At 43.4% G+C, this 11,487-nt stretch overlaps 1 protein-coding gene across 1 annotated transcript; it reads left to right on the plus strand.

Moving 5' to 3' along the window:
* The first annotated feature begins 7,010 nt into the window (after positions 1-7,010).
* PNRC2 (proline rich nuclear receptor coactivator 2) lies at positions 7,011-10,638 on the plus strand. Its single transcript, XM_059135035.1, has 3 exons — positions 7,011-7,195; positions 8,085-8,290; positions 8,585-10,638. Exon 3 carries the CDS (start codon positions 8,603-8,605, stop codon positions 9,020-9,022), a length of 420 nt encoding a protein of 139 aa, XP_058991018.1. The 5' UTR covers positions 7,011-7,195; positions 8,085-8,290; positions 8,585-8,602; the 3' UTR covers positions 9,023-10,638.
* Positions 10,639-11,487: the final 849 nt, after the last annotated feature.

An 11,487-nucleotide genomic window follows, 5' to 3' on the forward strand; every position in this document is an offset into this window, starting at 1 on the left:
AATATGTATCATTTATTATCATTACCATTTTTATGAAAATAAAACCCCCCAAACTCAGTAATTGAGGGCTTTCTTAGCACTTGCTCTAAAGACTTCAAAGATGTTGATTTGTTTAATCCTTACACTGTTAGGTGCTGGTATTATCCCCATTTGATAGATGAAGAAATTAACATGCTGAAAGGTTGAAAAGCCTGCCGATACCATATGCTAGTGAGCTGCAGAGCTGAGACCCAGGGCAGGCTCTGGGGTCTGTGCTCTTCCCACCACACATTGCCTCTCAGTATGGAAAAAAGACAGGAAGGACATTCCCTCAAAACCTCGTCTCTAGGAGGTAAGACATGGAGTGATTTTTGTTGTTGTTTTTGGGGTTGTTGTTGACCTGCTTTTTCTATGGTTAATACATGCACATATGTAAAAGACACACTCCAATAAAAATGTTAAAGATAGAAGATCTTAACCGGATAAGCCTCTCTGAGCCTCAGTTTCTCCACCCATAGAATGATAATAGTGCTGATCCTGTAGAACTAATGCCAGGATTGAGTGTAATAATGGATGTGGAAAAACCCTATTGTAGATTTGGAATATGTTAAAAATGTGAGGTTTTACAATGGAGTAAGAGAAAAATGTCTACAGAAATTCAGCGACTGTGAGAAAACACAGTGGGAGTTTGAGTTGGCTTCTTCTCTCATTGGATTCTCTTTAGAGCCTTCCATGATTCCTAAAGATAGCGCGTCTCTTCTTCCTGCCATGAGTGTGAGTAGCTGGGAGACAGGTATAGTCATGGTCTTAATAGAATTAGATGGCTCCCATGTTCCACTATTTTTTTCGGTGAGTATTAAGTGTTCCAGATTTCCTTTGGTTATCAATCTGGTTGCCAGCATGAACCTGTTTGGATTGTTCTTCCCAAGGTTGCTGCCCATCTTTCTGTCCACACAGCTTCTGACCTGAAGTACTGAGAGCTCAGACGTTGGAGCGGGCCAAGAAATGGAGAGCTTGGATCAACAGACTAGCAAGGAAACTGAGGGTGGACTCTGGGTGTCTACCTGGGTGATGAACACTTTAAAAAACTGATCTAAAATAACTCTGAGTGCTCATTTTTTTTGCTGGTTGTTTGGTATAATGACTACCTTTGAGGATTACAGAGGACAGACCGGGTCCTCTTCATATATACTCTCCCACATTAGGGGATTACTCTTAGAAAAACTTAAGAGCCATAGTTCTCAACACAGAGTGAGCTGTGTAGGGGAAGTGAAACCTTATTTCTACCTTCTTAGGGTCTCTGGCCTGAGAATTAAACTGACAGAGGACATTAGCAGGAGAAAAGCACACAGATATATTTCTTTCTTTCTTTTTTTTTTAAAGATTTTATTTATTTATTTGACAGAGATCACAAGTAGGTGGAGAGGCGGGCAGAGAGAGGAGGAAGCAGGCTCCCAGCTGAGCAGAGAGCCCGATGATGATGCTGCAGGGCTCGATCCCAGAACCCTGAGATCATGACCTGAGCTGAAGGCAGAGGCTTTAACCCACTGACCCACCCAGATGCCCCAAGCACACAGATATATTTCTAAATTTTAAGTGATGAGGACATGAAGACCTAAAGTCCTGGCAAAGCCTAAATGCTTTTATAATAGGTTGAATAAGAGATACAATTGCGGAAAAGTAACTAAAATATGTGGGGAGTCTAAAGGAAGGTAAGAGTTATTTTAACCAGGTCTGTTTGTAGGGAATTCTCTTGGCTTCCGCCCCCATCTCTGATGGTAAGAATGTTTCTCTCCGGATGTAGGAGGACATCTTTCACATGGGAATATTCTTTTTTGTTTTCAGGAAGAAAAAGGAAGGGGAGGTTAGAGTGACCTTTTGCACCTGCTGTTTTTCAAGTGTTTTTAGTTCAAAATAAGCCTTCTGCCCCCCTTTAGCTGGGGTTGGAGCACCAAAGCAACCATCCTCAAAGATCCTGATTCTGGGGTGGCAGTCCATGCTTCAGAATCCTTTAAAGGTCCCGGAGGTTGAGAAGCCCTGGGTCAGAGTCACAGGAAGTGTGGGAGTTTAGCATTGACTTCCTGTACCCTATTTAGTGATTACACCGAATTGGCTGTAATGGCCGAGGACTGATTTGCAAAGGCTTGGGAATGTATGAGCAACTGGGGAACGCGCGACAGATGCTTCCCCAGGAAACACATTCAGGTTGTGTTGAAGGGTGTGTGTGTGTGTTTCGATACCAGTCTGGCAACAAGATTAGAGCCGCAAGGCACATCAAAACATCAGACAGGTGTTCTACTTTGCTTTCTTGGTAAGTTCCAAGAACTTGCTTCTCCTGACTGAAATTAGCCAGCAACTGACGGGCCTGCCAGCATTCAAAGTTGTACTCTGAATTTACAGATCAATAACCAAACCAGCCTGAGTTACAAACTGGGAGGTGCGTGATCCAGCCTGAAAGCCAGTGGGTCCGACTAAAGAGACATGCTTGAAAGGTGTGGCAAACCTGTGTGATTGCCTCACTACCTTGCCACTCATGGGGTTTAAAGTACGAGAATCAGCCTGCAACTTGCCAATCCTGCAAAGCCAGACTCTCTGAAACACCTTTTTGTCCCACTTGTACTTACACATTAGGTAGGTAAACTTGATGTAAAAGATTGTTGATTTTGGCTCCCACTGGTATGTAATTCAAAATGCATCCTCCTGGGAGAGGATTTTAGGGGGTGTGCAAATCCCTTTCCTTTTCCCTCCATTCCAGGGAGCCCAGGTTCAATGTTTGTAACCCGAACTCTGTAGCAATGTAAGCAGGTTAATTTTTGTGTTGACAATTGGCATTGTCTGACCTTGACTCTCAGGGGAAGAACTGAGGAAATGAATCTCTCCAGATACCCCGCTTTCTTCTCTGATAAATTGTCAAGGGAAGAGCCTTTGAGTTCTTTTACCGCTGGGATGGAGCCTCTTTCACTACTGTAGCCCCAGGGCTTGGCAGAGTGCCTGCCTCAAAGAAGGCACCAGATAAATCTTGGTTAAATAAATGTTTTGTATTAAACACCCACACATTTATTATGAGTTTGGCTCCCAGCATGGGTAGCTGATTTATATCCTGAGAGCTGTTTCTTTGTATCACCACTTTCCTTTTTGAACAGAGAACCACTAATTGCATTGTGTTGGTGGCCCTGACTTTGCAGACCGGCAGGGAGGGGCTAGGCAGAGGCTGCATCGGATGTCCTAAAGAGGGTGTGTTTTTGGCCCCTGCTGCCCAGTTCTGAGTGTTACCAGTGCTTGGTAAATATTAATGAAGGTTGAGGCTGGAGCTGTATTGGGAGGCTGCTGGGAGTCTCGGACATAGTAAAGGCTTTAAGAGGGCTCTCCTGAGAGCAGCCAGACTCTGACCCAGCCCATTCAGCGTGGGCTCCGGGCAGAGGACCTTTCAGGCACTGGGGAAGACAGAGGGGACTCAGACACAAGTGCTTCAGGGGGACACAGAGCACGGGCTCTGAAGACTTAGCTTGTAGCTCTCAGCTTTAAATTTTATGGGCCTCACATTTTTCATCTGCACAGTAGAGATCAAAATCGCTGTGTGTTGAAAATCGTGTGTATTGATCACTGTCCAAAATACTACCCGTGTGTTTACACAGGTAAGAATCAGAGAGCAGGGTGACTGAATTCTGTAATACAATTTGGAGCTAGTGAAGTGGGTTCTGTTTGTTTGTTGTTTTTGTTTTGGGTGCCTGTGTGGCTCAGTCTGTTAAGTGTAGGCCTCCTGATTTGGGCTCAGGTCATGATCTCAGGGTCATGAGATCGAGCACCGTATTGGGCTCACATGGGGTGTGGAGGCTACTCTTCAGTTTCTGTCTCCCTCTCCACCCCCCCCAAATAAATAAATAGTAACACAATCAAATTGGTGTAGGGAGGAAGGAGGATGGGGAGGGAGTGTAGTGGAGATGAATTTGATTGATATTTGGATGATATGAATAAAAAAGAATTAGACCTACCAAATGGGAGATGATATTTGCAAACGACATATCAGATAAAGGGCTAGTGTCCAAGATCTAGAAAGAACTTACCAAACTCAACACCCCCAAAACAAATAATCTAGTTCAACAATGGGCAGAAGACAAGAACAGACATTTCTCCAAAGAGGACATAAAAATGGCCATCAAACACATGACAAAATGCTCAGTATCATTCAGCATCATGGAAATACAAATCAAAACCACAATGAGATACCATCTCACACTGATCAGAATGGCTAACATTAACAAGTCAGGAAACAACGAATGTTGGTGAGGATGCAGAGAAAGAAGAACCCTCTTACCCTGCTGGTGGGAATGCAAGCTGGTACAGCCACTTTGGAGAACAGTGTGGAGATTCCTTAAGAAGTTAAAAATACGGGCGCCTGGGTAGCTCAGAGGGTTAAAGCCTCTGCCTCCAGCTCAGGTCATGATTTCAGAGCCCCACGCTAGGCTCTCTGCTCAGCAGGGAGCCTGCCTCCCCTTTCTCTCTGCCTGCTTCTCTGCCTACTTGTGGTTTCTGTCTGTCAAATAAATAAATAAAATCTTAAAAAAAAAGAAGTTAAAAATAAATATGACTCAGCAATTGCACTACTAGATACCACAAAGATATAAATGTAGTGATCTGAAGGGGCACATGCACCCCAATGTTTACAGCAGCAATGTCCCCGATAGCCAAACTGTGGAAAGGGCCCAGATACCCAGTGACAGATGAATGGTAAGAAGATGTGGGGTGTGTGTGTGATGAAATATTACTCAGCCACCAAAAAGGATGAACTCTTACCATTTACATCATTGTAGGTGGAACTAGAGGGTATTATGCTGAGCAAAATAAGTCAATCAGAGAAAGAAAATTTTTTTTTAAAAGATTTTATTTATTTATTTGACAGACAGAGATCACAAGTAGGCACAGAGGCAGGCAGAGAGAGAGAGAGAGAGAGGAGGAAGCGGACTCCCTGCTGAGCAGAGAGCCCGATGCGGGACTCGATCCCAGGACCCTGAGATCATGACCTGAGCCGAAGGCAGCGGCTTAACCCACTGAGCCACCCAGGGGCCCGAGAAAGACAATTTCATATGATTTCATTCATATGTGGAATATAAGAAACAGCACAGAGGATCATAGGGGAAGGGAGTGAAAACTGAATGGGAAGAAACCAGAGAGGGAGACATACCATGGGAGACTCTTAACTATAGGAAACCAACAAGGTTGTTGGAGGGGAGCTGGGGGGGGAATGGGGCAACTGGGTGATGGGTATTCAGGAGCTTATGTGACGTGAGGAGCACTGGGTGTTACATGAAACTGATGAATAACTGGACTCTGCATATAAATTAATGAGGTACTATATGCTGGCTAATTGAATTTGAGTAAAAAAGAAACATTTAGAGATATAAAATACACTTTCATACAAGTATCCAACCAGATAGAATATGTAAAATGCAGTGATAAACACTTGGCACTTCATAAATCTTTGCTATTAAAAAAAGAATTAGAAAAAAAATGCTCAGACTGAAACCACACCGTTATATTAAAAAAAAAAAAAAAAATTCACAGTAAGGGCCTTTTCCGAAGTTAAAGTCTTGAACTCATTAATTAAATACAGCCTGGCTACTATCTGATGTCTAAGCCCGCTTCCGGAGTTTTTAGGAAACAGATTACATTTTCAGTAAGCTAGCAGATGCTTATTATACACATCTTATTTGACTATAATATGATTAGCACCAGAAAGCCCCATGCTCAAAAATATATCTTCTATAAATTTCACCAAATTAATTTGATTAACAAACTTCTCTCTTAAAGTTCAGTCGCTTAAGGAAGGTTTTTTTTTTTTTTTTTTTTTTGTTGTTGTTTTTAAATTAAAGAAAACATAAGGTCCGTGGCCAGAAAGACACAGAGGTGGGGGATGATGGAAGCAAAAAACTGCAGGTTAAATAACGAATGATGTGGGACCTATAAACAGTATATATAAATTCTGCAGTGAACACGTTCCACGTTCATAGAACTTGGCGTTCTCTTTTAAAACACTCATTTTGGGTCGCTTATCCATTTACCTCAAAGTTGTTGTCCTTTCCCTCTTCCCTACACCTCGCGGCATCATCACCGGAGCTACAGCTTTACTCCCCCTCCCCACTTACTACTGGGCGGAAAGGGGAATCAGGGAGCCCCGGTTCTTTCAACAAACCTTTCTTGCGCACTTACAATGTACGAGACACTGTGGTCAGAAAACTAAAACCCGGCCTCGCCCCTTGAGGGTGCGGTGGTCCTGGTGGGGAAGAGGGGTGACAAATAGGGACAGCAGCAGTTACCATGCGAGACGACTTAGGGCTCTCACTGAAGTTAAGGACCCATGGGGACACACACACACAGGGGGCACTGACTGACTTGATCCGCGCATGTGTGGGAAACGCCTTCACAGGGGGAGGCCTCTTCGGGAAGTTTTGGGGCTGGGGTCGGGGACACCAGAGGGAACCGCGAGCTTTGGGGGTTGCAATGAAGTTCTCGCGACCGAGGATGATGAGAGGAGCGTCCGGAGCAAAGTGCGCAGAGGCCAGGCCTCGGGAGGCAACTTTGGCGCACATCTTTCGGCTTTAAAAACTGGTCACGCGGCCCAGCGAACCCAAGTCGGGAACCGAGGCCGCTTGGGTAAAGCCCCCGGGGGGGCTGGGGACCAGTCAGGGTCTCTCGGTGCCGCAGGACCCGCGCGCCGAGCGCCCGGGCTGACGCCCCTTCCCAGGCGCCGAGCGCGCGTGGGCAAGACGGGCCCGGGGGGTCGCGGGCGCCGCCGCACCCAGCGGGGCCGGGGGCAGCGTGGCCGGCGCGTCCGGGGACCGGCTGGCCGTGGGCACGACCGCAGCAGTTGTTCCCGACATGCTCCTCTCGGGGAGGATTTCAAACCTTGGGCCATAAGCTCGCCTCCCTCGCCCCCGCCGGCCCCAGCAACAGGCGGTGGCGCGCCTATCATTGGCCAGGCGGCGCGTCGGCCGCTGTTGATTGGCCGCCGGGCCTCCCGGCCCCGCTTCGGCGCTCGTCGCCACCTCCATTTTGTCGGTAGAGGCGGAAGGAGGAGGTCGGGTCGGGGCACAGAGGTGGTCAGCAGCTAGCTCCTCGGTGCCCGTGGGCTTTGTTCGTTCCGTGCCTCGTCTCTCCCTGGAAAGGGAGGGGGGCTTCGACGCCGAGCAGGAGCCGCCGCCATCCGAGTTTGAAGTCGGTGAGTGGCAGCGGCGCCGCGGGAGCGGCCATGTTGGCGGCCGCACTCCCCATTGTTGGGGGAAGGAGGCGAGGGGAGGCGAGATCCCGGAAACCGCGTCGGGCGCGGGGAGCCGGGGAGCACCCCAGCCGGGCTCGAGAACAGTGGGCTTTTCGGAAGCCAGGCCCCGTCGGAAGACCCGAACTTTCTGGGCTCGCGCGGTGAATGACTCAGGGGCTGTTAAAATAAGTGTGCAAGGCCCTTAACCCTTCCACAAAGAGGGCGTATTTGTTTGGTAAATGATTTCTTGGGATAGTAAATGAAACCCCGGATGTATAATGCTCACTGTAGAGGAATTCTTGGGTATATTAGATGAAAATCGGCTTAGGTTATGGCCTGTGAAAACTTCCAAAATGGGGAGGAGTTGAGAGTTCATAACTAAAGGAGACACTTTTTATGACGTAGACGTGTTGGGAGAGGAGGCTTTTCGAAAAAGGATACGTGCTGTGTCGCAAGATGGGAAATTTCGAAAAAGATTTTTAAAACGTCTCTTTAGAAAACTGATTTTTAGCCCGTTTCTTGGGATGGCTGTAAAAGCTAATGGTTCCCCGGTTTGAACGTTTTAGTGACAAAATCCGTGTGAGACTTTGAAAACTTCCCCCGGGGGGAAAAAACACACCTTGTTGTGGCACTTGGGACTCCTGTCTCCACACCCCCCCACCCCCGTCCCCAATTCCTGGATCGCAAGGCCGAGAAGAGTTCTTAAAGACGACAGTTACCAGATTATTTTCCATCTTATTAGTTCAGGAAGTAGCCATTCTTAACTGTATTTCCATACGTAGTAAATAGAAGCGATCACTTTCCCCTTGTTTTTTGAATTGAAGTAATGAAGTAATCTTTTCTTTTCTAGGTAGGACTTCTCTCAAACTTGTGTGCTGAGGAGACTCAGATGTTGGCCTCAGCTCCTAGGCTGAACTCAGCAGATTGGCCCATGAAAACTTCTGTATTGAGACAAAGGAAAGGATCCAGCAGAAAGCAACATCTATTATCCTGGGCTTGGCAGCAAGGAAGGGGACAGGTAGTCGAAATCCTGCAATCCGAAAAACAGACTGAAAGGTATAAAATTATTTTTATAAGTTTACAAGGATGTCTTATCCTTTTGATCTTAACCAATTGTCTTTTTCACGTGATTATTCACATTTGCAGATAAGCTTTCTTAAGAAGGTAATAAAGGCTATGCACATAATTAAGTGTGAACATCCGGTGAAGTTATTAAAGCAGTTGGATAGCAGTTTTGAGTCTTTCCAAAATGATTTCTGGAGTTACAAGTTGGGGCTACAGAACTTTCCTAAATTTTTGAACTTCTCTTACTGGAATTTTGCTAAGTATTTTATTTCCATTTACTTATAGGTGACAAAGAAGCTGAAGATGGGTGGCGGAGAGAGGTACAACATTCCAGCCCCTCAATCAAGAAACGTTAGTAAGAACCAGCAACAGCTTAATAGACAGAAGACCAAGGATCAGAATTCCCAAATGAAGATTGTTCATAAGAAAAAAGAAAGAGGACATACTTACACCTCATCAGCAGCTGCACGGCAGGCCATGCAAAATGGGGGGAAGAACAAAAATTTTCCAAATAATCAAAACTGGAACTCTAGCTTATCAAGTCCTAGCTTACTTTTTAAGTCTCAAACTAATCAAAACTATGCTGGAGCCAAGTTTAGTGAGCCACCATCACCAAGTGTTCTTCCTAAACCACCAAGCCACTGGGTTCCAGTCTCCTTTAATCCTTCTGATAAGGAGATAATGACATTTCAACTTAAAACCTTACTTAAAGTGCAGGTATAAAATAAGATAAAATACTAATGTTTAAATTTAGTTATATTTCAGGGTAGTTGTCCATTGTTTCAGGCCAAATTCACTAGGGAATTAATCTATTTGTAAAACTGCTAATGTAGAAAATATAATTAGACTTCATCTTACCTATTTTACATGTTATGTGCACTGTGAAGTAATGGTAGTATCAGTGCAACTTAAAAATTAACTAAATTATTGATAATTATACATTGATATGGTGTTTTCAACTGTGTAACTCTTAAACCTGTCAAATTTAGATTTGGGGAATGGTAATCAACTTTTCTTGTTTGTTGGGCAGAAATAACTAAGAGTTATCGTTCATGGATCAGATTTACTTGTTGAAAGCTAGTCAATCTGCTTATGAGCACCCAAGTTAAAATACATGTAAGGATTGAAAGGTAGTTGAGTATTTGACAGTTTGAAGTCCTATAAACATCCAAACCAGTAATATGCCAACAACCTGATGCACTGCCAAAAAATGTGAATTTTTTTAGCGAATAGTTGGATTTTAGTGAACTGTATGCTGGTGAATGTGGAAAGGGCACTAGAGGCTTTCCAATTTAGAATGAGACCATATACCCAGTGGCCATTTCTTTCATGCAGTAGGTCTGCTAACTAATGCACCAAAACCCGTTTTTACAGAAACAGTATTTGGTGGTTACTGAGCAGCTTTCAGAATACATTTTTATACTATAGCACTGCATAAGCTGTTCTGACAGTGATCTGGTCTCAAAATCATTCCCTATAAAACTTAAAAGTGGGGAGCTATATAATGTGAAAGTTTTAAGTACCTAGGAAAGAGCCATGTAAATATATGTAATAAACTTGTAGCATATGTAAAGTTTTGTTGGCATTTATCCTACAAAAATAGAATATTTTAGTATGAATTTGCTGAATGTAAGACCATGGACTGTTTTTATACTATGGCCTGATTTTAAAGGTCCAAAATAATTTGTTTTTAAAGTTTGCCCTTGTGCTAAAGTGCCAGTGTATGTATAATTGATCTGGTTGTAAACTATATTTCAAAGTAAATCCTAGTGTAATAAGTTTTATATAACTGTAAAGGTTTTAAGCTGCTAAAACACTTCCTATTTTTAAGAGATGTGAAATGCAGTATGGGACTGTTTAATTTTTTCTTCCTTAAGCCCAAAGATTAACTATTAAAGGGTCCCTCCAACTTTAAAGATTCATTCTGGCTTTCAGTAACTTTTGTAATCTATAACAAATATAGTGTAGTGTTTGTCAGTATATATATTTTTTGTTACTAGTCTAAGTGCAACCCAGGGGACCATTTATGCAAAAGATGTAATTTCTTGCATAATAACCTTGATAACATGTTTTACCTAAATATAACAGCTAACACAGTAAATTACAAACGTGTGTGGGAGAGTCAATTTAAAATTTGATTTTAAGTGCCCTATTCCAATTTGGCAACTTTTTGACCTTTTAAAGCAGAAGGGCCAAGCTGTAGTTCTCCAATGAACTGAGATGAGGTGATACTGCGCAAGTCAAATAATGCTAACTTAAATTCAAGTTTACATAGTACTTAATGTACATATGTGAATTTAGCATGAAATTAAAAAATAAAGTTGCTTCTTCCCCCCCAATGGCTAAATTGTATTTCATAAAAAATTGTTATGACTATCTTTAACATTTACTCTTAGAATGCACATAAATTAACCCAACTGAAAAATGGAAGGACATTTGGTTTTTAAGAGGCAACCAATGTGCTGACTGATACACTGTATTATGACCTGCCCATCCCCAGCAGATTTAACTGTAAAAGGCCACAGAATACTTCATGGAAACTAAGCTTCTGATTCATCAAGTCAAATACAGCAGGACTAATTACCTGCCTCTCTTCTTCTACATTCTAAGGTGATTGAGATTTATAGAAAACAAAAGTTCCTCCCAAGTTGTAAGACCCTTGCAATTTGTCTGCTATATATAAAAGCATAATTTACACCAGGGATCTTTGGGGCGTGGGGGAAGGCATCACAAGAGCCACATTTGCTAAGTGAGAGGGGTAGCTTCAACTAGTTCAATAGGTGAACCCCAGGGCAAGGCCATTACTTTATCATGCAAATCAGGAGGTAACTAATTTGGAGAAAATAAAAATCGGAGTCTTCATTTTTCTTCCTGTTCCATTCCCAGTGTAAAGTCTACGAACAATGCCAAGGATTGTTATATTACTTAACTGCACTGGGATTTCACTGGATTTAATAGTTTGCAGCCCAGGCATGTTAGTTTTGGACTTCTTATGTATGAGGTTTTTGGTCTGGGATTGACTCACACGGCCAGTCTTCAGACTTGAGGATGGAGTACCAAAGGCTTTTACCTAACCATAAAGTTTTCAATAGCTAAGGATAATTATCAGATCTCATTCCTCAAGAACTAATAGTTTTGGTTAATCTACAGGATTTTCCCAAACTACTTAACTTGAGAGAACCATAAAG

The sequence above is a fragment of the Mustela lutreola genome, chromosome 10 (genome assembly GCF_030435805.1).
Source record: "Mustela lutreola isolate mMusLut2 chromosome 10, mMusLut2.pri, whole genome shotgun sequence".
NCBI lineage: Eukaryota > Metazoa > Chordata > Mammalia > Carnivora > Mustelidae > Mustela > Mustela lutreola.